This window comes from Mastigoproctus giganteus, chromosome 2 (genome assembly GCF_048544385.1).
Source record: "Mastigoproctus giganteus isolate SK-2022 chromosome 2, ASM4854438v1, whole genome shotgun sequence".
NCBI classification, from domain to species: Eukaryota; Metazoa; Arthropoda; class Arachnida; order Uropygi; family Thelyphonidae; genus Mastigoproctus; species Mastigoproctus giganteus.
The window spans coordinates 31,776,974-31,800,505 of record NC_143576.1 but is presented as its reverse complement, the minus strand read 5'-3'; the positions used below and the strand labels follow the sequence as shown (position 1 = coordinate 31,800,505).

The 23,532-nt window shown below is 37.8% G+C and overlaps 1 protein-coding gene across 3 annotated transcripts in view; it reads left to right on the top strand.

The window, feature by feature from the left end:
• Window positions 1-23,532, top strand: part of LOC150089255 (dynein intermediate chain 2, ciliary) — a 317,847-nt gene that overhangs the window by 261,419 nt on the left and 32,896 nt on the right. For all 3 annotated transcript variants that reach the window (XM_090388583.1, XM_090388589.1, XM_090388593.1), the window contains 2 exons: window positions 6,970-7,198; window positions 18,924-19,023. In XM_090388583.1, coding sequence (XP_090244709.1) covers window positions 6,970-7,198; window positions 18,924-19,023 — 329 coding nt within the window. The remainder of the gene's footprint in view (window positions 1-6,969; window positions 7,199-18,923; window positions 19,024-23,532) is intronic.

Sequence of the window (23,532 nt, the reverse complement as noted above, 5' to 3'; positions counted from 1 at the left end):
TAGGGAGCCATGACCTGTCAATATGAATGTTGTAAAAAGTCCGGGGGCATACCACTTAGGCGACTTTGGGCTGACCATTGCCACCTGTGGCAGAAACCTTTTGGTAACTAGACCTCTGGTTTCCTGCTCCCATTTTGTTTGCCATAGCTCATGGAGCTTTGTGGCTATTCTTTTTCTTTCAGCATTGAAGGTGCTGGCTGTATCAAGGGCTATCCCCAGAAATTCTATGGGTATGCCATTTTTAAGGGTTTGCATTTTCATAATACATGCCTCTTTTGGTTACTTCCAGGTAAAGTGGGAGAGCTCCAGCCAGCAAATGTAGCGCAGTTGTGCTCACTGTGTGACATGCTCTGGTAATGGTGAGAAGTATTGTCCTTTGTATCGATTCTAATTTATTCCTGTTTCTTACTATGGCCGAGCGGATGAACCACACACTGGCTCCATAGGTGGTAACAGGTAGGAACATTGCATGGTATATGACTGCCAGGATCTTTCTTTTGAGCCTCCAGTCTGATCGACTGATCCTGGCAATCATACCTGCATAATTTCTCACTTTCTTCGCCAAATAGGTCAAATGGGGATAAAAAGTTAATTTAGAATCAAAGACCACTCCAAGATATTTTAGTTCTGTAACTATTTTTATAGTAGTTGTGTTAATTTTAATTTGTGGACGTCTTCTTATGTCCAAATTGCCTTTTAGAAGTATTTCTTTGGTTTTTTCAGGTGATATTTTGAGCATGTGCATTTGTGCCCACTTCTGTAGCTACAAGAGGGCAGCATTTGATCTTTGCTCTACAACTACTCGCATGTTACCTTTTATAAGGAAATCATGTCATCTGCAAAGGCCAGGCTTTCACAGGGCCCAGATCCAAGGCCAGAAATTCGTCCAGAACAATATTCCAGAAGAAAGGGCAAGGATTGAACCTTGCGGGCAGCCTTTATTCACAGGGCGTCAATTCCTGGAACCTTGTGTGCTCTGAGACACTATTGTCTGTGAGATAGCTGTTTATTACCTTATATAAGTTTTTTGGGGCATTTGCCTGGCGGAGTCTCCTAAGGACACTATGCCACCAGAGTGAGTCAAATGCCCTAGCAAAGTCAATAGAGATTGCCAGCTTATATTTCTCCTCTGAGTTTTTAACTGTTGTCAGTAGGTGGTGCATGGCATCCTCTGTAGAGTTGCCCTGCTTAAAACCATACTGATTGTTGGAATGTAAACTGATTCTGTGTAGTATTGAGTTAATCTGCTATATATTAGTCTTTCGATATTTTCCCTAGTACAGGGGTAGGGCTATTGGTCTATATGATTTGGGATCAGTAAGGGGTTTCTCGGGGTTTTTTAGAACTAATTTTAATACAGCTTTTTTCCATATTTTTGGGAATATACCTTCTGTCATACAGTTATTATATAGTGCTATTAATTTGTCTGGTGCTATTTCTGCTAATTGTTTGATAATCTCAACCTCTAAGAGGTCAAAATCTGGGCATTTATTGTTTTTGGTTTTAGATAGTGCTATTTCTAAGTCTTGTATAGTAAACAGAGATTCAATATTGGCATTGTCATATTCAATGTTTTCTTTTATAATGTCCAGCTGGGTAGGGGAATGATCCCCAGTTTCGGTCTGAATAATACTGTCTAGGATGTTATTTACAGAGTCTGCCCAACACAAGGTTGGGTTCCATCTGGTTTGACAGTAGTTTCTAATACATCTCCTCTTGGCAGTGTGTTGGTCCCTATTCTGTAGACAACTCCCCAAGGGTTATTGTTTCCATTGGTTCCCACCAAGTGCCTCCAGCATTCCTTTTACTTGTCTCTTATGAGGGCTGATTCCTGCGAGTTCTATAAGAATCTCTCAGTGTATCCACCTCATTTTGTGGCCAAGATGTTCTGGCTCTTTGAAAATTTCTCCTCGCCTGGTGCACCCTTCTCCTGAGTACAGTCAGTTCAGGGCACCACCAGGGAACTGCCTGCTTCCTCGGTTTTTTCCATGAGATAGACAGTTTTTGTTAAAATGTTTGTCATAGTCAGGCTTGCATGATCTAGACCACTCATTTTCCTCTTTTTGCAGTTGAGCTGCTGTATGTTCTGCAAAAATCTGCCAGTTTGCCTTTTTCAGGTTATACCTTTTGATATCCAACAAGGAGTGTTGGGGTGTTTGTAATTGCCTGTTTAGTTTGAAGGTGATGGCTCTATGATCCGATGTGGTCCAGACCGGCTGGACACACCAGTCTGTAATTTTATAAGCTATTGAATTGGTGGCAAGAGTAACATCAATGTCACTCTCCCACATAGTACTGCTAAAAGTTGGAGGGTTATTTGGTTGGTGCACTTGAAAGGGTGAGGTGGCTATATAGTCTGAAAGTATCTGACCGTTGTGTGTGTGCCTGCCCTGTCTTCCATACGGCTATGCCATAAGGCTGATCGGCAGCTGACATCAGCACACACTATGATATTTGCAGCAGGTAGCAAGTCTATGACTGCTTGTAGGTATTCAATAGCTGGATTTATATCTTCACCTGGTTCAGAATATAGTGAAATAATGTAAAACTGTCCTACAGCACTGGTGATATGGGCACACACTGCCACTGGAGAGCAGAGGTGACCCACTTTTGTGAATGTAAGGTCAGTATTTTTAACTACTGTTACTGTAGAAGGGACACCTGAGGTGTATTCTATTATTTTATAGTAGTAGTACACTGTGGGAAAGTGATATAGATATAACTTTGACCACTGCTTCCATATCTACCAAATTACAGATTGGATGGTCCAAGAAGCTTGGACCACCTCAGACCATAGGGCTATAACTTTTACCTTAAAGAGACAAATAGACAGCCAGATACAGCCACCTCAAGATATAATCAGATACAACTTAAATAAAGCCAACTGGCAGACCTTCAGATGAAATCCAAAACCAAATAGAACAGCAGCAGACTCAGATCCATAACAACTATAGCCCAGATGAACACAACCTAAATGTCACAATTAAGCTTCAAAAAGCATCCAATCTAGCAATACCCAAAAGAAAACCGAAGAAAAATGCTATTCCTTAGTGGTGCCCTGAACTTGATATACTCCGGCAATGGGTGCACCAGGCCAGAAAACACTTCCAGAAAGCAAGGGCAACTTGGCCCCAGACTGAGGTTAATGCTCTGAGAGATTCCTATAGGAATCTCAGAAACTCATATACTGCTCTAATAAGGATAAAAAAGAAGGAATGTGCAGGCCTTGGCGTGGATATCCGGTAACGCCAACCCTTGGGGGTTGGCATTACCGGATGTCCAACTCGACAGGATTGTCACCAACAAACAGTCAAGAGGTGATGCGGTGAACTCTACAATTAAGGCAGATGGAACTGCAACTCATACTTGGGCAGACTCCTTAAATAACATATTAGATCATTTATTCCAGTCTGAGAACCAGGGGTTAACCCAGGCTCAGAGTGACATAATGGTCAGTAACGAAAATTATAGCAATATGTCAATAGAACCACCCTTAACCATGGAAGAACTTCAAGCAGCACTCTTAAAAACCAAAAACAATAAGTGCCCTGGACCTGACTTAATTGAAATAGAAACCATTTAAAAGTTAGCAGAAATTTCTCCTGATACTCTACTGAACTTATTTAATCACTGCTTGGCTGAGGGTTTGTTCCCACAAGCATGGAAACTGGCTATAATTAGATTAATCTTAAAGAATACAGGAAAAAAATCCTACTGAACCTAAATCATACAGACCTATAGCTTTATTGCCTGTTCTAGGAAAAATAATGGAACGCCTATAGACTCCATAGACTTGATTTTTATTATACTGAAGCCAACCTAAATACTGAACAGCAATTTGGTTTCAAGCAAGGATCCTCAATGAGGATCCTTGCTTGAAACCAAAGGATACTTGGCCACCCTCTGGTGGCCAAATATCCTCAGAAGACTCCGCCAGACAAATGTACCAAAAAATCTATATCAGTGTATAAACACGTATCTTGGTAACAGACGTGTAGTAGTTTGCACACAGTTCCAAGAAATAAAATTCCCAGTTACAAAAGGTTGCCCACAGGATTCAGTACTAGGTCCATTCTTTTGGAACCTGTAGACTTGATGAATTCCTGACAAAAGATTTAGGCCCTACAGAACAGGGTCATCTCTGCTGATGACCTTGTCTTATTGGTAAAAGGTAACACTAGAAGGGTGGTGGAAGAAAGGGTAAACGTGGCACTCAAAAATTGCAGGAATGGGCACTAACCCACATGCTCAAAATCTCCGCATAAAAATCTAAGTGTATCCTACTGAAAGGAAATCTAAATATAACACGGTGTTGAGGTTTACCTATAAAAATAGGTAAACCTCAACACCTGGGATACAACAACCAGCACAGCTCAGCTGCTGCCATTAGACATTCCTAGCCATGCTCCCTTTCATGGTCCTTTGCCTCCACTCCCTGGCCAAGAGAGGAGGTTACCCCTGGTCACCTTGCCACCCCTCTTTCCCTTCTGGTGGGGCATGGATCTGCTCCACTGATTTGGGGATCATCTTCTCTATGGACCCGTTATCTGTCTTTTCCCCCAGCCTTCAGTCCCCCCCCCCCAACTTCCAACTATTAGCATTCAGATCTTTGTTAAATTGCTTGAGTCCTACACCCAAAAACTTAATGACATGAAATCGCATAACTAGTACTCCTTTTGGCTGACCCCCATCTGGGTTTTTTTTTTTTTTTTTTTTTAAGTTTCTAGCCACTGAAATCTCAGGAAATTAGGTGGCAGGACCTGCTAGAGTAAATAACTATAATACCAGTGTACTGGTCTGCCTCCACAGGGCGGAATGTGGGCAACATTGGGTCCCATTAGGGGCCCAGCAGCCAAATGACCAGAGGAACAACGGTACACGACACTACACATATACAAGCCCGGCGCCTCTGTAGCCAGGTGGTCAGGAGCAGCAGTGCATAGCACACGCTTCTTGATTAGACCGGGGTTCAAGCCCGTGACCACCAAATACGGAGGATGCGGAAAGGTCAGGGAATGACCACCGCATATCTCCGGAGCAATATGGCCTTAGTTGCTAATGCTCCTAAAAACCAAATAACAAACATATACAAGATCCATACACTTTTAAACCTCTGGCATTGACAGTGTTCTGTTTCATACCGACAATGCATACTATGCAGAGATGTGGGAAACCACTGGTGCTGTTTGACACTAAACACACTCTACACTCTGTTCAACCAGGTAGAGGAAAACAAGTGGACTCCCCGTGTTGAAGATGTGGCTCTGGCTGTCGTGGATTTATCAAGTCAATCTCCATGTGGTAGCGCAAGTGTGCCAGCTGTTTTTTTTGCAGTGCACGTGCATATTCCACTGTAAGGCTAGTAATGTGTCAGGTGTTGAGGTACTATCCTTACAAGATGCACGTGTTACAGCAGTCCCACATCCACTGTTGTGTCCAAAAATTGCTAAGGCAATGCTTTACAGACGAAGGGGTCATCAGGCGTTATTTCCAGACATCTTGGCCACCTGATCACTGGACCTCACCCCATGCGACTTCTGGTTGTGGGGGTTTTTTGAAGAACCAGGCATATCGGGAGGGATGCCAAACTCTGGCAGATCTGAAGGACAGCATTAGATGTCATGTGCTGGCTATTCCAGTTGACGTTACATTCTGCTGTAGAAAATGCTCTTCTTCGAATGGAAACTGTTGTTGACCAAAATGGAGGACACATTGAACAATTTTGGTGCTGTTCAAGTGATTGGAATTGCCACGGTGCCATATAGTGACAAATTTTATAACTAATTTTTTTTTTCCAATAAATGGCAAGCACATTCTTTATTGTACCTGTTGTCCAAATTTATCTTCAGTACGAGCCTTAGAACTCACTTCAGAGCCCTCTACATAGGGATACTTTAATTTTAACAGCCCTGTATTATAAACGGGTAGTAAACTCGATTTTATTGCATTTGCAATAATACCAATAGCTGGAATTCTGTGGGTTTGTATGTTATTATGGTGAAATGTTTCCCCTTCCACGAAAAGTTTCATTCATATGAAGAACAAAAATAAATTTTCAGAATCTTCTCTTCATTCCTATTTTTTAAGCTTTGTAAACTCTTTACTCCATATCTCACTTGCACGTATCATGTTACATAGTTGTAATTTGTACATGCCATGTTCTTTGTTATTGATTGCTTATCTTTTTTGCTGTTTTAAATTTTACAATCCCTGCGCCCATTGGTTGGCTGGGACCACTTTAACTAATAAATGTCAATATCAATTACCCCCCCCCAAAAAAAAAAGTCAGTAAACAGAAATATCAATTAGTTAGTATGTATATATTACAGTATTAATTAAGCTATGTATGTAAGCTTAAATTTATTTGTATTTTGCTAAAATGTGGAAAATATTCTTCCGATTTTCGTGTATAATTTAATTTTGTTAATTGGTAAGGTAATAAAGTGTAAATTTGTGCTTTTTATCTTTACTTTTATAGCCTGTGGATAATATTTCTCTTATTTTCGCTCATTAGAATCTTAGTTTAATAGAATATTCACAAATGTGATCAGAATCACAGTATTGTATAGTGAATGGTATTTTATTATGGAGAGTCCATCGTAAAGTGATTTGATCTTACAGTGAACCAGTCGTAAAGCGGGGGTCCACTGTATATATATATATATATATATATATATATATAATAAAATGGAGTGGTGAAAAGCTCAGGTAATCTGTAAGATGAGTTAGTGTTTTTAGTGTCACAAATCAGTACTGAAGTTTTTTTGTTTTTTTTTGTATAAATTAAAGAACTTAGCTTTTATTTTTCTAAAAGTACTGCTAAAAATCAACACTCAGCTTTGAAACTTAAGAAAAATCTAACTTTTTATTGGACTTGCATTAGCCCAATGATCAACTTAAGAGTTAAATAAGATATTCATTACCTCCATATATGGTAACAATATATTATATAATTATTTCATTTGTTAGGCTGTGGCAGTGCATTGTCATTTAATCGGGAAAACCCTAAATTGTTTCTGGTTGGAACAGAAGATGGATTAATTCACAAATGCTCTACTGTATATGCAAGCCAATATTTGTCAACGTATAGAGGTCATAGTCTTGCAGTGTATAATGTAGAATGGAATCATTATCACCCCCGAGTATTTATTTCATGCAGTGCTGATTGGAAAGTTTGTGTATGGGATCACACTCTTCTGTAAGTGACTTTTGCCATATCATTTTACACTATACGCCGATCAGCCAAAACATTATGACCACCTACCTAATATAATTTTGGTCCTCCACATGCAGCCAAAACAGCTCGTAGCTGCGAGGCATGGACACTACAAGATTTCTAAATGTGTCTTGTGGTGTCTGGTACCAACATGTAACCAGCAGATACTTGAACTCCTGTAAGGTCCGTGGTTGAGATGCCACAGATCGGAGTTGCTGTTCCAACACAAACCAAAGGGTGCCTCCGTAGCCAGGTGGGCAGGAGCAGCAGTGCATAGCACACACTTCTTGATTAGACTGGGGTTCGAGCCCGTGCCCACCAAATACGGAGGATGCGGAAAGGTCAAGGAATGACCACCGCATATCCCCGGAACAATATGGCCTTATTTGCTAATACTCCTAAAAACCAAATAACAAACAAACCACAGATGCTTGATGGGATTAATGTCTAAGGAATTTTGGAGGCAGGGCAATACCTGGAAGTCCTCGTGTTCCGCAAACCCGTCTGGAACAATCCTGGTGGTGTGGCATGCTGCATTAACCTGCTGAAAGACAGCACCACCAGAGGGGAAGACTATTGCAATGAAAGGATGTACCTGGTTCAGCAATGATATTTAGGTAGGTGGTAGACATCAGATTGCCCGGCACATGGATGACTGGACCCAGGGTATCCCAGCAGAACATCGCCCAAAGTATCACACCGCTGCCACTGGCTTGTTTTCTTCCCATGGTGCATCCAGGCGGCATCACTTCCCCAGGTAAATGATGCACACGTACCCAGCTGTCCACATGGTGCAACAGGAAACGTGATTCATCGGACCAGACTACCGATCACTCAAGTCCAATCTTCTTCTTCCAATCACTCAAGTTTCAGTTTCGATGCTCGCATGCCCATTATAGACACTGTCACTGGTGAACCGTGGTTAGCATGGGCACTCGGAACAGCCTTCAGCTATGCAGCCCCATTTTCAGCAGGGCTCGATGTACTGTGTGTGTTGTGACACATTACTTCCGTCACCAGCATTGCAATTACTGGAAAGTTGCATCACAGTCGCCCTTCTGTTGCCACGTACCATCTGGGAGAGCCTTCGCTCACTTCGTGCATTGATGAGCGGTGGTCGTTCAGCATCTCACCGGCGGTTCGTGGATTCCCCCTCCTCAGACCACTTTCGGTAGGTACTAACCATGGCTGACCATGAGCATTTCACCAGCTGTGCCATTTCGGATATGCTTTGATCCAGTTGTCTGGCCATTACAATTTGGCCTTCATCAAACTCGCTTAAGTCTACTGCCTTTCCCATCTAAAGAACAAGAGTAACACTGATTAACGGAGCTCAGTATCAGGTGTTTTTTATACCATGTCCCAACCTGCGCATGTGCCGTAGTTCACCTACAGTTGCTTTAATTTGCATTACAACTCACTAATGTTTTGGCTCATCGGTGTATATCTGTTGTAAATTACATATTGAATTTTGTGAAGATGTTTATTTTGATATACCAGTTATCTCCAAGCACATGCTTCCTGTGCAAATATAAAATCATTTGATGGTGCAAAGTCAAAATTATCGTACCTTGTTTTCAGACAGATGGTTTCACAAATCACCTTCAGTTAACTCTCTTGTTTTTCCCTTCAGATCCTCCACACACCTTTTACACAGTTACTGGTACATGTGTTTCAACTCCTCTAACATTACTTTCATCAAGAGAGAGTATATTAAATGCAGTTATAAAGTAATGAGTGACTTTTTAATAAATATACTTGAAATATTCAAAAGTAAGTGGTGTTCTTTTAAAAGTTGAAGTTAGTTACCGTTTCAAGTTATACAACTTCCAGTAGTGCTGCCATTACACAAAGCATATTGAAAATTTTCTTTTGCAACTGACTTCAGAGCCTATGCTACATTCAATCTTTTGAGTGTAGTGGTAACTGTTCGTCATATGAGGTTGGAATTTTTTTTTTAGCAGCAAAAAAATTCAGGCCAAAGCATGTAAAACAGTCCCAGACCATCATGCTTCCTCTGCTAAACTTTATTGTTGGGATGATACAGTTTGGCATGTTGCTTTCTCTGAGCATATACCATACACATACCCATACCCATCAGACTGGTAGACCATGTATTGTGACTTGACATTGCAATGCACAGCTTTCCATTAGTCTGTGGTCCAAGAATAGTAGACCTTGCACCAAGCTAGATGGTGTCTGGTTAGTCAGAGTGACTTGTGGATAGCTGCATGATAACCAATACCTTTTAGTGTCCTTTGCTAGTGCCAACATGTATCCCTCTTGTCCCACTGAGTGCCTGTGTGTGTGTGTATACTGCAACATGGACCTGATTTCCAAGCAGGTGAGTCTTTGAAGTGCTTTCTTCTCATGTTCCATTAGCCTTGGAGGTTTTATGGGTCAATTCACGATTGTTTCAGCACCAATCCTCTTCCATTTTCAGATCTCATGACCCTAGGGATCTTCAGTGCTGTCAAATGTAATGTACAGACCAATTGACTGTGGCATCGTATCAATCAGTGGAGTTGTCTTCATGCTGGAAGACTCAACTCCATTGATTACAGCATCCTGTATTTACAGTCATACTGCTGTCTCCTTGAAGGACTATGAGCATATTTATAAATGGAAGGGTGTCCAGATATTAGCATTAGTAGCAGCAAAGGATGTAAGAAAGCAAGCTTATACAGCATCAGAAAAAAAAAAAAAAACCTTCCATCCATATCACCTGTCCACTCCTCTAATAGTGTCTAATTTCTCCATCAGTTTATTCAAACTACTGACTTCTACAATACCGGATGGAAAGTTGTTCCAACAATCGACTACCTTCTGGACAAAGGCAAATTACCATACATCTATCCTACTTGTATTGGTCAAATACAGATAGGATAGATGGATAAATAGGATAGGATAAATGTATTAAAAATTTGAATTTATGTTCCCTAGTGTGTAATCTCAGCAGGAGGAAGGACTCCATCAGTGTTGAGATTACTCAATCCATTCAAAGCCTTAAGCATCTCAATCAGATCACCTCAGAGGTTCCTAGTCTCTAGATACTCCAGTTTGCAGAGCTAAAACCTTTCTAGGTAAGAAATGTTTTGTTCTTCTCACTAATATCATTACTCTTCTCTGTACTCATTCCAACAGATCCACATCCTTTCTAAAATGAAGTTTCCAGACCTGTGCCGCATTCAATGCAGTACTCAAGATGTGGCCTAACCATTGCCTTTTACAATGGGATAATCACCTCCTTATCCCTGCTGGCAAAATTCCTGTATATCATTGACAAAACCCCATGAGCTGTCCTGGCAGCCTGTCTGCCCTGCTCAGAGAACCAACTATCTCATTGCATAGTTATCCCCAGGTCTTTTTCATTCCACTAACCTGAGTGTGGGACCACACGGTATGTACATTAATCTGGGATCACTGCTATCCATATGCAGTACCATACATTTGACAATGTTAAATTTCAATTGTCGTTTCTCAGTCCGTCTGCTTAATTTTTCTAGATATGTTGCAGTTGCATACTCTGCTTACTGTCATTAACCACCCTGCCAACCATCATCTTTATCATCTAAACTTGGACATTAAGCCTGATATGCCTTCATCAGTATCATTAATCAATATAGCAAAAAACAGTGGGCCCATCACTGACTCCTCATGATACCCTAACATATTAATGGAGGACAGTGTAGATCTGTTGCAAAAGTGCAGAGAAGAACAACAGGTTGGAATTTCAAAAGGGTGGGCTTACCAAAAAAATATCGGGTAAAAATTTACCATGTAAATTGCAACATGTGCATGGAGAGCTGATGAAGTGTTTAGGGCTTGAAATGGGTTGAATAAACTCAATGCCTATGGTATCCTTATTCTTTCTTGGATGACTCAAATAAGGGAACATAAATTAAAATTGGAAAATGATGGTTGCAGGACACATGCAGAAATTTTCCTTCAGCCAAAGAGTATTAGTGTTAGCCATATAGTGCAAGGAGACCATAGGCTTTTGCTGCAAAGAAACCATAGGCTTATCTATTTTTTTTCCTTTTTTTTTTTGGCATTTGGCCAAAAAAAAAAAAAATAATAAGAAGAAAATACAAAATATAATACTTCCCTCCTTATGTAGGTAACTATCCAACTGACATTTGAATTTCTTCAAACTGTCAGTCTCAACTACCTGCAAAGATAACTTGCTCTAGTAATCAACAACTCATTGGCAAAAAGAAAACTTCAACCTCTTCCCCCTGTAATTTGAGTTTATGGCCTCTAGTTCTGTAATTCTTTATAACAGTGAAAATTCCACTTTCGTTTTACTAACTCCACTCAGGGGGGGTTAGTAAACCTCAACGAGGTCCCCACTAAGGTGTTTAGTTACCAAGCTCTGCAGCCCACATAATCAAGGTCTTTCCTTATACGGTTGCCCGTTTTCTGATCTCACCTGTCTCTGAGTTGCCTGTCTTTGGACCATTTCAAGAAGCTCAATGCCTTTTTTTCAGATGAGGTCTCCTTACTTGACACAATATTCCAAATGTGTCTTATAATTGCCTTATGCAATGGAATTATGACCTGCTATCTGTACAGGATATTGTTTGATAAATTGTCAATAGGACACTGTGGACTTCACAGTGTCCTATTTACACTGCTCAAGAAATGAAAATTCATGTCTGCTTGTTCAAAACTCTCACATCTCTTTCTTCTTCTACTGTTTTTAATTCAACCCCACCAAATGTATAAGTTAATTTGAGATTGCTATTCCCCAGATTAAGTGATTGTTGGAATAAACTTCCAACTAGTGTTGTGTAAGTAGGTAGTTTTAATAAATTAAAGAAGGATTAGGCAAATTATTAAAATGGATGGACAAACAGAAGGGATAATCTTTTATGGCTAAAGATCTATTAGCTTCTTTCTCTGCTTCATTTTGCCACTATTAATGATGATACTAATAGCTTTGTTTCTCTACCATGTGTTTCCTCAGAGCTAGCCCTCTAATTTCTTTTTGTTTCCAAGATGAAAATTTAAACTCAAAGGGAAGAGATTTAGTGACAATTGAGTTTCAACAAAATTCAAAAGATTCACTGCAGAAGATGACAGAATAGGATTCTGGCAAGGTCAAAATTACGAACAAGCCGTATTATCTAAAATAGAAGTGGACTATTGTGGAAAGTTGTGGAATAGCCAGTAATGTAATTTTTTTTATTACAGTGCAAAAATGTTTTGGGATCACCTTATATGTGGAATTCATTTGTTGTCATTATTTATGCTTAAAGCAGGACCCAGTTCTGTCTTCCCTTTATAGTTTCTGTTATTCAGCAAACAGCATAGAAATGAAACTTCTCAATTTCTGTTTTAGACTTAGATGCAAGCATTTTTTCCAACACTTAAAAAAAAAAAAAATTGCATTACTCATAATTCTCTTCTAAGTCTTCACTACTTATAAGGCATTGTTTTTTTTTTTCTCCTTCTAATCTTAACATCCTGAAATGCTTGCTGTATACTTCCATGTGTGCTCACTTGTACATTCTCTGCATATCTAACCAATATATCCCAATACAAGGTGTTTCTGAAGTGTATACAAAAATTTTGAGATATACTGATGAGTCAAAAATAAGAAAAAAATAAAAAAACTGTATAAACCTGCCCAAATCTGAATTTTGATTTAAGCTATGCCTATTTGAATTAAAAAAAAAAAAAAAATTGTGGTTGTGGAGTGTTGAATGATAAAAATAATAAAGTAACGAAAAATAAATGAGAATAAGTAGACACTTACTTATTAAAATATTTATTCACACTAAATATATATCTGTTTATATTCTTATTTAGTTTTTTTATTATTTTTTAATAATTCTCATTTACGTTGCATTTTAGGCCAAAAGCCTCAAGTTGCGTAGTGAGTTAACATGCTTACAAGTTAGTGCAAATGCATCAGATCTGCTCGCAGCTAACTAGTAAATAGTTATATATTGGCATTATTATGTACATCTCATATTATGTTAACTCATTATGCAACTTGAAGCTTTTGCCCTAAAATGTGATGTAATTCAAATTACTACATACCATCAGGCGCCTCTCATATTGTGGAGTTATACTTCACAACTGCCTTGCCATCATTGCAACGCCAAGGTGCCTGCCCACTCACCAAAGAGGAGCTAATGAGCTCCGAAATTGTGCCATGTGGATGGTGGCATCCGCTGAGAATAAGTAACAATAGTCCTCTCCTATGGTGAAAAGTTACTTATTCGAGGTAATGCAATATCGTGGCAGCTCGTTGTGAAGGTATTCACAATATGAGTTATACAAATAATGATGCCAATCTTATAACTATTTAGTAGTTAGCTGCAAGCAGATCTGATGCATTTGCACTAACTTGTAGGCATAATTCTCATTTATTATTTTTTAAAAACCCATTCAAAACTATGTATACAGGGTGATTCACTACCAGTGCGACAAACTTGCAGGAGGTGTAGGGGTCACAAAGACGAATCAGAATCACATAGCATTGCAGGGTCTGAAATGCCTTCGTCGTGCGGTAGAGGACGTTGAATGGGAGGTCGCGTGAACAGCGATCCCGCTGGAAGTCAGCATTTGCAAACCAGTTCCCAAGGCAGTAGGATGGACGAGTATTCAAACGTTGAACTGGCCGACATGCACCTCGCGTATGGAGCTGCGGACTGTAATGGGCGCACCGCTCTGCGCTTGTACCAGGAACGTTTCACGCACAGGCATGCTCCTCATCATACGATTTTCGCACGTGTGCACAGAAGGTTACGTGAGACTGGTTGTTTCACGAGAGGTACCATGAATCGAGAGCGAATGATGAGGAGACACCAGACAATGAGGAGAATGTCCTACGTCTTGCAGAAGGCAATCCGAGTATGAGTACTCGAGCGATAGGCCAACGATTGGGTATTTCCCAATCCACTGTATGGAGGATACTGTCAACAAACCAAATGAGTTCATACCATCTGCAATGCATCCAATCATTGGAGCCTGTGGATTATCCACTCCAGAGGATTTTTGCTACTTTGTTTCTTCAACAGAAACGGTTCACAAATGCTGACTTCCAGCGGGATCGCTGTTCACGCGACCTCCCGTTCAATGTCCTCTACCGCATGACAAAGGCATTTCGAAACCTGCAATGCTATGTGATTCCGATTCGTCTTTGTGCCCCCTACACCTCCTGCAAGTTTATTGCACTGGTAGTGAATCACCCTGTATATCTATTAAAATGTTTATTCATACTAAGTGCGCATATCTATTTATATTCTTATTTAGTTTTTTATTATTTTTTTAATAATTCTTATTCATCATCATCATCATTCTACTCTTCCATTTGGCGCAGGTTGAGTCCCTATTTAGATATTGGCCTCCATTGTTGTCGATCTCTTGAATCTTGCATCATTTGTTGATAATTCTGAAAGCCTGTTTTCCTTTAGGCATTGAAGCCATTCTCTTTTGGGTCTTCCTGGTGGTCTCTTATCTCCAATTCTTCCTGTCAGTACTACATTAGGCAGCCTGTGTTGTTTCATCCGGTTCACATGTCCAAACCACTGAAGTTGTTTTTTTTTTTAGATCTGCTCTATTATTCTGGGTTCAAAATTTAGATCTCTCCTTACTTGTTCATTAGTTTTATGTTCTCTCCAATTTGTTTTGGTTTTCCTCATTTCAAATGACATTATTTTTTGCCTTTCTTTCTTATTTATTCTCCAATTCTCTGATCCATAAGTTGCTGTGGTTAAGACGACATTTTCATATAGTTTAATTTTTAGACTATTTGAGATTTTATTGCTCTTCCATATGTTTTTGAGTTTGTTAATGTTTGTCCATCTGATATTCAGTCTGTGATTAATTTGGTCAATATTACTTAAGTTTCCAGTTATTAGAGCCCAGGTAGGCACCTCTGTAGCCAGGTGGGCAGGAGCAGCAGTGCATAGCACACGCTTCTTGATTAGACCGAGGTTCGAGCCCGTGATCCACCAAATACGGAGGATGCAGAAAGGTCAGGGAATGACCACTGCATATCCCCCGAGAAATATGGCCTTAGTTGCTAATGCTCTTAAACACCAAATAACAATTAGAACCCAGGTATACAAATTTTTGTACTTGTTCTATTTGTTGATTTTGGATGCTTATGTTTATGTCTTCTATGTTTTTTTCTGATTTGCATTACTTTATTGTTGCTTGCTTTATCGATGTTTGTTAATATTTCTTTTGTTGTTCTTTGGTTTCTGTTAAATATCATCTGCATATTTTATATGATTTATATTTTTTCCATTTATTATTGTGCCTCTTTTTTCTTCAATTTATTACATTAGTTCTTCTAGGTAGATATTAAATAGATATGGAATAAAGGGCATCCCTGCATGACTCCTTTCTCTATTTCAAATTTCTGTTTTAAGGTTGTTGAATTTTACTATTGCTGTTGTATTTTTGTTGAAATTGTTTACAAACATGATTATTTCTTGATCAAGTGGAATTTTTTGTAGTTGCTTCATTAAATTTTCTGTTTACAGAGTCAAATGCCTGCTTGAAATCAATGAAGCACAGATAGAGGTTTCTTCTTATTCCAATATTTTTCTGCAGTGATGTTTAGTGTGAATATTTGGTCTATTGTTGATCTGTCTTTTCTAAATCCTGCTTGTTCTTCCCCTATTGTTTCTTCATGTTTTAAGTATCCTATTTTGTAAGATCCTTATAAATATTTTATATATCTGGTTTAAAAGGATAATGGGTCTATAATCCTGATAATTTTCTTTATCTCCTTTTTTTTTTTGTGTATAGTTACTATTATTCCACTTTTCCAGTCTTCTGGTATATCACCCGTTAATAAAATTAGATTAAACAATTGTACAAGGTGTTTTAACATTGCATTGCCTCCGAATTTCCATAGTTCTGCTTGGATACCATAATTTCCGAGTGCCTTGTCATTCTTCATTTGGCTAATTGCTTTCTGAACTTCTTCTTTTGTTATTGAGGGTGCTTTATCTCTTCTATTATCTAAGGCAAGAGCATTTTTTCTTTCCCCTTTAATTTTTAGACTATTTGAACAGGGTTTGGTAATATTCTTTCCATATTTTTTTAATTTCTTGCATGTTTCCTGTTTTTATATTGTTTTTATTTTTCGTCGTCAGTGTTTTCATCATGTATGTTTTAGAGAGTTCCTTTATGACCTGGTAAGTTGTTTTAGAGTCATGACGTTTATTTGCCCCTTCGCACTTCTTTGCTTTGTCTTCCAACCATTTCCTTTTAGCAGCTTTACATAGGTTGTCTATTTTGTTTTTAGGGTTTTATATTTTTCCCTTTTTTCTTGACTATTTTCTTTGTTTAAGAGGTTTTTCATTTTTCTTTTTTCATCCATACATCTAAAATTTCTGCTGTAATCCAAGGATTATTTGGTTTTGGTTTTTTTCCCAGGGTTTCTAAGGCTGCATCTTTAGTCATTTGTTTAGTTTTCTCCCATATATTTTCCACAGATAATGAATAGTTTATATCTTTTAATTTTTCTTGTAGTGTTTTCCCATGAATTTCCTTTATTTTGTCTTCTTCAAATCATGATATATTTAATGTTGCTCTATTGTTCTTTGGCTTCATATTTTTAAATTTCCATTTAATTGTTGTTGCTAGCAGTTCATGGTTGGTTTCAAAATCTGTACTTCTAGGAGTTTTAACATTTTGAATGGATGATTTCTAGTTATTTATTAAAATGTAGTCGATACAGTTTTTTGACTGTTTATCTTACAATGACTGAGATCCATAGGGTTTAAGGCAGATAATGCAGCCGGCTTGCCAATCCTATGCAGTATCTTGGAAGATACTGCATAGTCCACATGTATCTTCCAAGATACTGCATAGTCCTTGGAAGAGTGATAGACTTCCACTGTTATTGAAGATAGCTTCTCCATTTTCACCTGTAACCCAGGCAGGGGGCCCATCCCAGATAGTGTTGGCCGGAGCCAGCTGAGCCCGGGTTTTTTTTACATGAGGTATGCTCCTCCCTCTCCTCCGGGCTTGGGACCAGCAATGGCAGAGTTTAATAATAAAATAATAATTCTTATTTATTATTTTATTATATTTAAAAACCATTCAAAACTAGACACTTATCTATTAAAATGTTTATTCGTACTAAGTACATATCTGTTTATATTCTTATTTAGTTTTTTATTATTTTTTTAAATAATTCTTATTTATTATTTTATAAAAAACATCAAAACCTGACAGATATATTTTAAGATTAATTCAAGCTGCCACAGATGCTCCATAACTGTTTAGAATTTTAAATGTTTTTTCCTTCTTAATTTTGACCCTAAAATATCCCAAAATTTTTCTTGCACATACTGTTGAAACATTATATATATGTCAAGTAGATCCAAACTCTTAATAGGTTTTTGATTACTATCAGCAATTTCATTGTTGGTAATTCCCAGGTAAATAAGCAGGTAATTTCCATGCTTCCTATGAGTCCATAGGAAGCATGGGAATTACCTGCAAACCATGGTGGAACTACATATTTTCTAATGTGGACCAAGAAGGAATTCTTGGTCCAGATTAGAAAATATGCATTTAATGTAGAAAATATGTATGGGGAATATGTTCCTTGAAATTACTGTGTTTTCATATAAAAAATAGGACCTTGGGGAAAAACAACAACTCTGCCAATAAAATATATGAAGAAAATAGTGTAGTAAATTTCGTTCTTCATTTATATGATGATAAAGATGACAATACAGTAAGAAAGAAAACAAATTAAAAACAAGGTGACACACACACACACACATCGAAGGCGTAATAAAGGATAAAATATCCTTCCAGACTTCCAGTGATTTTTCACGGACCACAAGTAATCTGAACCTAATTGAGTAAGTTGTGCATAAAATAATATAATAGTAATTATTTTGGTCTTGCATTTTTGTAAGTTCCTTTAATTTGATGCATAACATTTAAAAAAATCAATCACATGTTCATATCAAATGCACCTTTCTTTGTGTTGTAATAAAAATATGTTGCCATACATTTATTTGATGTTTTATTAATTTTTTGCCAAAAAGTGACCTGGACCATGATGAATTACATTTTTACAAATACAGACCACAGTGAACTGCATATTTTCTAATGTGGACTAAGAAGAAAATTGATCCCTGGTATATATATGGTACTGACAGGTGAGGACTTACATTGTGAGAGTAGAATATAAACATATCCACTCCGTCTGTATCAATCTAGAAAAGTAGATTTATTGAGGATGCAGTAGCGTGGTTTCTCCAGAGTTAAGGTCACAGAGAATCCCAAGCCAGGAGACTTCCTCCCATGACCTTGTTTTAGGCCCTCTAAAAATATATGTACCAAGGTCCCAGACTACCTAAATTCTGCATTGCCCCTAGACCCACCCTGATAATTATTCCTCCTGTATTGCAGACAGGAGCAATAATTATCAGTTTTTTTTTTTTGTTTGAGACTGATTTGAAGCATGAATTATAAAATTTTGGTATATAAATATAAAACCATGGTTGACAAACTCATGGTTTGGAAGAGACTCCTGTATACAAGTATCAGAAACATTTATACTTTTTTCTTTTTTTTTTTCTTTTTATTGCTTGCTTTGAAAATTCTTAAGTCAAACTGATCATTAAAATTAACTGAATTGGAATTGTGTTAAATACATTTCTAGTCATATACTGTGATTGCTACCATTTGTATAAACTTTTCTTGTATTTCTCAGAGATCCAGTGTTTGTTTTTGACCTTAATCAAGAAGTAGCTGATGTAAAATGGGCACCATATTCAGCAACAGTTTTTGCAGCTGTAACTGCAGACTGCAAGGTATGTATTTATTATTGAATTTTAATTTATCATTGTACATTTTTTTTAAAGTTAATTATTACATATCTCAAATGGGCACCATTGGTTGTCTTTGTACACCAAAAAAATAAATATAAATAAATAACAATAATTAAAGTATTGTCCCTTTGGTTTAATTTTTACTTTCAATTAGCATCATTAATTGAATTAGTATTTGAAAAATATGGACATAAAAAATCAGATCTCTCACTTTTAATGAAGCTAGTCTTCCTGAAAAAAGTTACATGAGCTGGTATTTTGGCATACAAAGGGCACCACACCCAGTAAAATTGAGCAAATAAAATTTTTCCAGATATCAAGTTTGAGATATTTAACTGTTATTCAAAATGATAAGTCCTACTCAGTTGACACTGGTAAATACACTGAGTGGCCACTTAATTAGGTACACCTAACTACCTATTAGGGAGTAGGTCCCTTTTAGCCCTCAGAACAGCCTGAATGTGGAGAAAAGACCTTTAAAAATTGCTCCATCTTCCAATGGAATTCAAACTCAGACCCTCCAAACTAGAAAGTTGTAAAACCACTGTACTCCCGCAGCAAACTTAATTCTCGGATTGACAATGAAGCACAGCTGGTTGTGCAGATGGAGATTTTCACTTCAGCTGTAAGTTTTTTTTGTTGTTCCAATGAATCAAGAAACTTGCAGGCTAGGAATTGTCTATTGCTATTTCTGAACAAGATTAGTGATAAGAAGCAATGGATTACTCAAAAAATCTGAGTTTCATGATCTGTTGCACATGAAGCATTGGTTGTCATTGATTGGGTAACATCTTGCTGAATATTTACTGTGAATGTTTTTGCTAGAACTTTTGATCATTTGATTTGTAAACAGCATCAGCACAGCAACTTTCATCCATGTGTTGCCTGGCACCTCCGTAGCCAGGTGGGCAGGAGCAGCAGTGCGTAGCACAATCTTCTTGATTAGATCGGGGTTCGAGCCCATGACCACCAAATACAGGGGATGCGAAAAGGTCGGGAAATGACCACCGCATACCCTGGAGCAATATGGCCTTAGTTGCTAATGCTCCTAAAAACCAAATAACAACAACAGCAATGTGTTGCCTAAAAGAAGATTAAGTCGCTCAGAGAATTGTGGCTGTTCAAAAGGCATACACAAATTATTGTCTGTTGTGGTAAAATCTGTATTGTCAAAGATTCCTGATGCTAAGACTTTGTTGAAGTGAAAACGTTTTGTTGAATTAATGAAAAACAAAGGTACATTTCTGATGTTTTGGTAGGGGCACCAAAAATCCCAGTTACATCACAATGTAAGAACAACAAGTAACAATTATTTCCCCTTCCAAAATATTTTCTACTGTCTATAATATATTTTGGAAGGGGAAATAATTTTATTTTTATTTTACTGCACAATGTGCGTTGTAGAGGGTGTTCATTTTAAAAGTAAACCCACATTATTTGTATTAAGTACAGTGCTACTAAGTAATGTTCACTAGTGCAATTGTGTAAGGGCGTTAGTGAAGCATGTTACATAACTGGAAGAAATGACAGTTTTGCATTTCAAATGTTCATTTTTTCACAATCCAAGTCACATGCATCAGTACTGGTGAATAAATTTCATGTCATGTACCATTGGGTAACATGTTTTTTTAGTGGAATTTTACTTAGAAACAGTCTTCACAGTGAATTTCAACAAAAGTTTGTTGAAAAATTCCCTAACACTAACCATCCAAGCAAAGCTGCAATTCTCAAAGTAATAAACAAGTTTTGTGAGTGTGGATCAGATGGGAATAAGGAACCTGAAAGGAGGAGTATTCATATATGTGACATTTTAAACAACATTAGATGACTTTTTTCATATTGAATCTACAGAATGCATGAACATCAATTTCAGGATAACGTTAAAAGATTACAATACTATCTCTGGTTTAAAAGTTGACTTCACTATGAAGGTATTGAAATTTTGAATAAAATTTATTTCACTGACAAAGGTTTCACCCTAGGGTTTAAGTCAACAGTCAGAATTGGAGAATATGGAGCCCTGAAAATCTGCACTTTTTTTTTTGTGAAAACACCTTTCATGTGCAAAAAATCAGCCCATATTTTTTGAACAAACCATCATATATAATATTTACCGAGGCATCATAATTCAGTTTATTGTACTACTAAAAGAAAATGAAAGAAATATCTGGCTCCAACAGGACAGGAAAACATGTCATACTGCACACACAACTATTGAAATGTGTTGCAAGAGTTTTTAGGGGATCAGATCGTGAGAACTTAAGCCACCTTAGTTAAGTCTTCTGATTTAACATTGTCAACTTTCTTTTTTGTGGGTGTTATTAAATTTGAAAGCTTATCAGTACAATCTAAGAAGCATTCAGCAGCTCAAAGCAAGCATTGAAAGTACAGTCTGGAGTGTATTAACACAAACTTTGTTACATCACTCAAAACATGATCGAAACAGTCAATTTATATATTGCTAACAACAGAGGACACTTCCAGCATTGTTTATAAATTTATTTGTTAATTATTGTGATACTAAATTATATTTTCCTTTGATCATTAGTATTAATAGCGGCAAATGATGCAAAAAGCAAGCTTATAAAGCATCAGCCAAAAAAAACTTCCCGCATCACCTGCCCATACGCTCCAGTAGTTTATCTATGAGGGGGTATCAAAAAGTTCAGTAGGAATCAGTAGAATCAGTTTCAGTAGAAAAGTTCAGTAGGAAGATGCCATTTTTAATATAAGTTGTCTACATATTCAATAACTAACAAGTGAAATTTCATTCCCATAGGTGATGTTACACCAGAGGTGGAACCCGGAATCTGAGGAAGGACGCTATGGTTGACAAAGTGGAGTATCGAGCAGTGATGAAGTTACTGCATTTGCAGGGCAAGGAAGCTCAGGAAATTGACAAAGAAATGAACGCTGTGTATGGGCAGAATTTTCCATCGTATGACACTGTAAAAAATGTAAACAGGAGTTCCAGTGCAGTTGTACAAGTGTTTTTGACAAACCAAGAGAATGAAGGCCATCAACATCCATAGTGAGACTGTTGCAAAGGTTGAGCAGTTGGTGCTGAGTGACAGACATGTGACAATTTATTTCATCGCAAAAGCAGTGGGAATTAGTTATGGGTCTGCTCACAGCATTTTACTTGACCATCAGACTTCTTGTTTTGAGAAATGAAGAAACCTTGCATGGATGCTGCTTTGATTCATCTCAGGAAGTCATCAGTGAAGTGGAATCGTGGTTTCAGGCAAAAAGTGCAGATTCTATGATCAAGGCATTAAACAACTGATCCAAAATGGGAGAAATGTGTTACTATACATGAAGAGTACATAGAAAAGGATTAAAGTTCCTGTGAAGTTTCACCTTTCTAGGGCTATTATTTCTAGGTAAGGGTACGAACATTTTGATACCCCCTCATAGTTCATCTTTTGAATTTATTAAAAATAAACATACACAACAATGGATGGAAGTTTTCATAGTCAAGAACTTACTGAAGTCAAACTTCCACACATCTGCCTTGCAATCATCCTTCATCAGTCTGAATTTATGCTTTCCCCCCATTAGTACAAACTAGGCAATAGGAAGAATCCTATCAGCATTGACTTGCTCAATCCATTCAAAACCTTAAACGCCTCAGTCACTTTGCAGGTACCTGGTCTCCAGATGTTGTAATTTGAAGAACTGAAGCTTTTCTCGGTAAGACCATCCTTATGTTTCCCTCACCAATCTCATTGCCCTCCATTGCACCCACACCAGCAGCTCCACATCCTTCTTAAAATGAGGCCTGCAGACCTGTGTATATTACTCAAGGTGTGGCATAACATTTGCCTTGTATAATGGGATAATCAACTCCTTATCCCTGCTAGAAAAGTTCCTGTGTATTATTGACAAAATCCCATGAACTTTCTTGGCAGCCTGCCTGCACTGCTCAGAGAACTTCATATCTGACTGCACAATTATCCCCAGGTCTTTTTCATTTTTCGCTACTCTAAGTATAATATCACACAGTTGGTATTAATCTGGCATTACTGCTTTTCATATGCAGTACCTTCCATTTGTCAATGTTAAAGTTCAACTGCCATTTCTCAGTCCACGTGTCTAATTTGTCTAGGACTTGCAGTAGTCTTGTCCTGATTACTATGATTACTGCAAACCTTCGTATCATCTGCAGACTTAGACATTACACCGGATATGCCTTCATCAACTTCATTAATAAATATAGAAAACAACCATGGGGCCCAGCACTGAACCCTGGGAAAATTAGCTGATAACATTAGTCCACGAAAAGCAGTGTCCATTAATAACAACTCTTTGTCTTCTTTCACTCAACCTCTCTTTACATAGCAGTAACTTGCCCTTAATGCCATGCAACTTGTACCGAAGTCTTTTATGTGAACAGTATAAAAAGCTTTCTTGAAATCCAACCTATATGATGTCAAAATTATTTTTTGCATCCAGTTCCTATGTTACTGCATCATAGTGTCCAGTCAGATT